General features: G+C 24.5%; 1 protein-coding gene across 1 annotated transcript in view; it reads left to right on the top strand.

Moving 5' to 3' along the window:
- The window catches only part of LOC113222464, a 3,081-nt gene that overhangs the window by 962 nt on the left and 777 nt on the right, over window positions 1–1,342 (top strand). Inside the window, exon 2 of the mRNA XM_026452102.1 lies at window positions 50–1,293. Within this exon, the coding sequence (XP_026307887.1) occupies window positions 50–1,293 (1,244 nt within the window). The remainder of the gene's footprint in view (window positions 1–49; window positions 1,294–1,342) is intronic.

Raw genomic sequence — 1,342 nt, 5'->3', positions numbered from 1 at the left:
TTTTTTTTTTTTTTTTTTTTTTTTTTTTTTTTTTTTTTTTTTACTTTAGAGCATGAATAACCTTTTCTTTTTTAACATCCGAAATGACTACTCCAAATTAAACCCAGAACAAAGACAAAATGAAATAAATTATGCGATGGCATCCAGATTTTATGAAAAAACAATGTTTTCAATATTTCACATTATGTTTATTATTAAAATCAGTCGGCATTTAGATAAACTAGACCAATTATATGGAAAGGCTACTATGATGCATTACTCAGTACATGAGAAACCATATGTGTATTTTAAGCATATATATCATAATAGTTTACAAGATATTGCTTTAAATGTATTTTTCCCTATGTATATTAAAAAACCAGTTACACAGTTAAAATATGGAAAAACGTTTGTTTTTGCTTATATGTTAAAACTTACTTCCGAATTATTTAGTATATATAATTTAAACAATTTAAGTTTATTATGTCAATATCAAGCTGTTATTACAGCTAACTTCTATGCATTTAAAAAAGTTGCAGCATATATTGATAGACTATTTGTACCAATGGTTATATTTTTCTTTTTTTTTAAAATTAAAGTTGAATTAGATGAAGCTGGAAAAGATTTTCTACCAACATACTTAAGTAGATTTGAAGGATCAAAATCATTGATAACTATTACTAATATTCTTATATATGTTGGTGGCAATATTTTATATCAAAATGCTTTATTTTTTCCTAATCATTTGTCTTATGAATTAAGGAAACAAGCTCCAGAAATTCCACATATGATACCATCAGATAAACCACAAGCACATTATATTGATGGAAATATTATATTTGGAGTTGTACATAGTTTATCTGTTACTTTTATTTTAGCAACTTTAATGAGATGGTATTCATTTATGGATAATATTTTATTTATGTTTAGAGTTACATTCCGTATATTTGATAGATATTATGAAATAATTAATGATCTCCTTTGTTTATTTTTTAGAAGAATATTTAATAAAATGAGTGCTAACATTTTCTTAAAAGCACTTGCCAAAATTTATTTAGAGTCACAAAAAGCAGGATATTTCGAAGAAGTAAAACAGTCCAGATTGTATGCTAAAACGTTTACCGAAGACAAAGTCACATATAAACAGTTTTCACAAAGAAATAATAATTTGCTGCAATTTGTGGATATTGAAAATCAAGTACAAAAGGGTTTATTGTCTTATAATGATAAGCACTCTTACTTTAATGACTTAGAAGAAAGTGAGGAATTTTTGAACGACAAAAGCTTAACCTACTACGAAGATCAAGTAAACAAGTAAAGTTCATTAAAAAAAAAAAAAAAAAAAAAAAAAAAAAAAAAAAAA

This window comes from Piliocolobus tephrosceles, unplaced genomic scaffold (assembly GCF_002776525.5).
Source record: "Piliocolobus tephrosceles isolate RC106 unplaced genomic scaffold, ASM277652v3 unscaffolded_31337, whole genome shotgun sequence".
Taxonomy (NCBI): Eukaryota; Metazoa; Chordata; class Mammalia; order Primates; family Cercopithecidae; genus Piliocolobus; species Piliocolobus tephrosceles.
The sequence above is the reverse complement of the archived record's forward strand: the minus strand, read 5'-3'. Positions and strand labels throughout refer to the sequence as shown.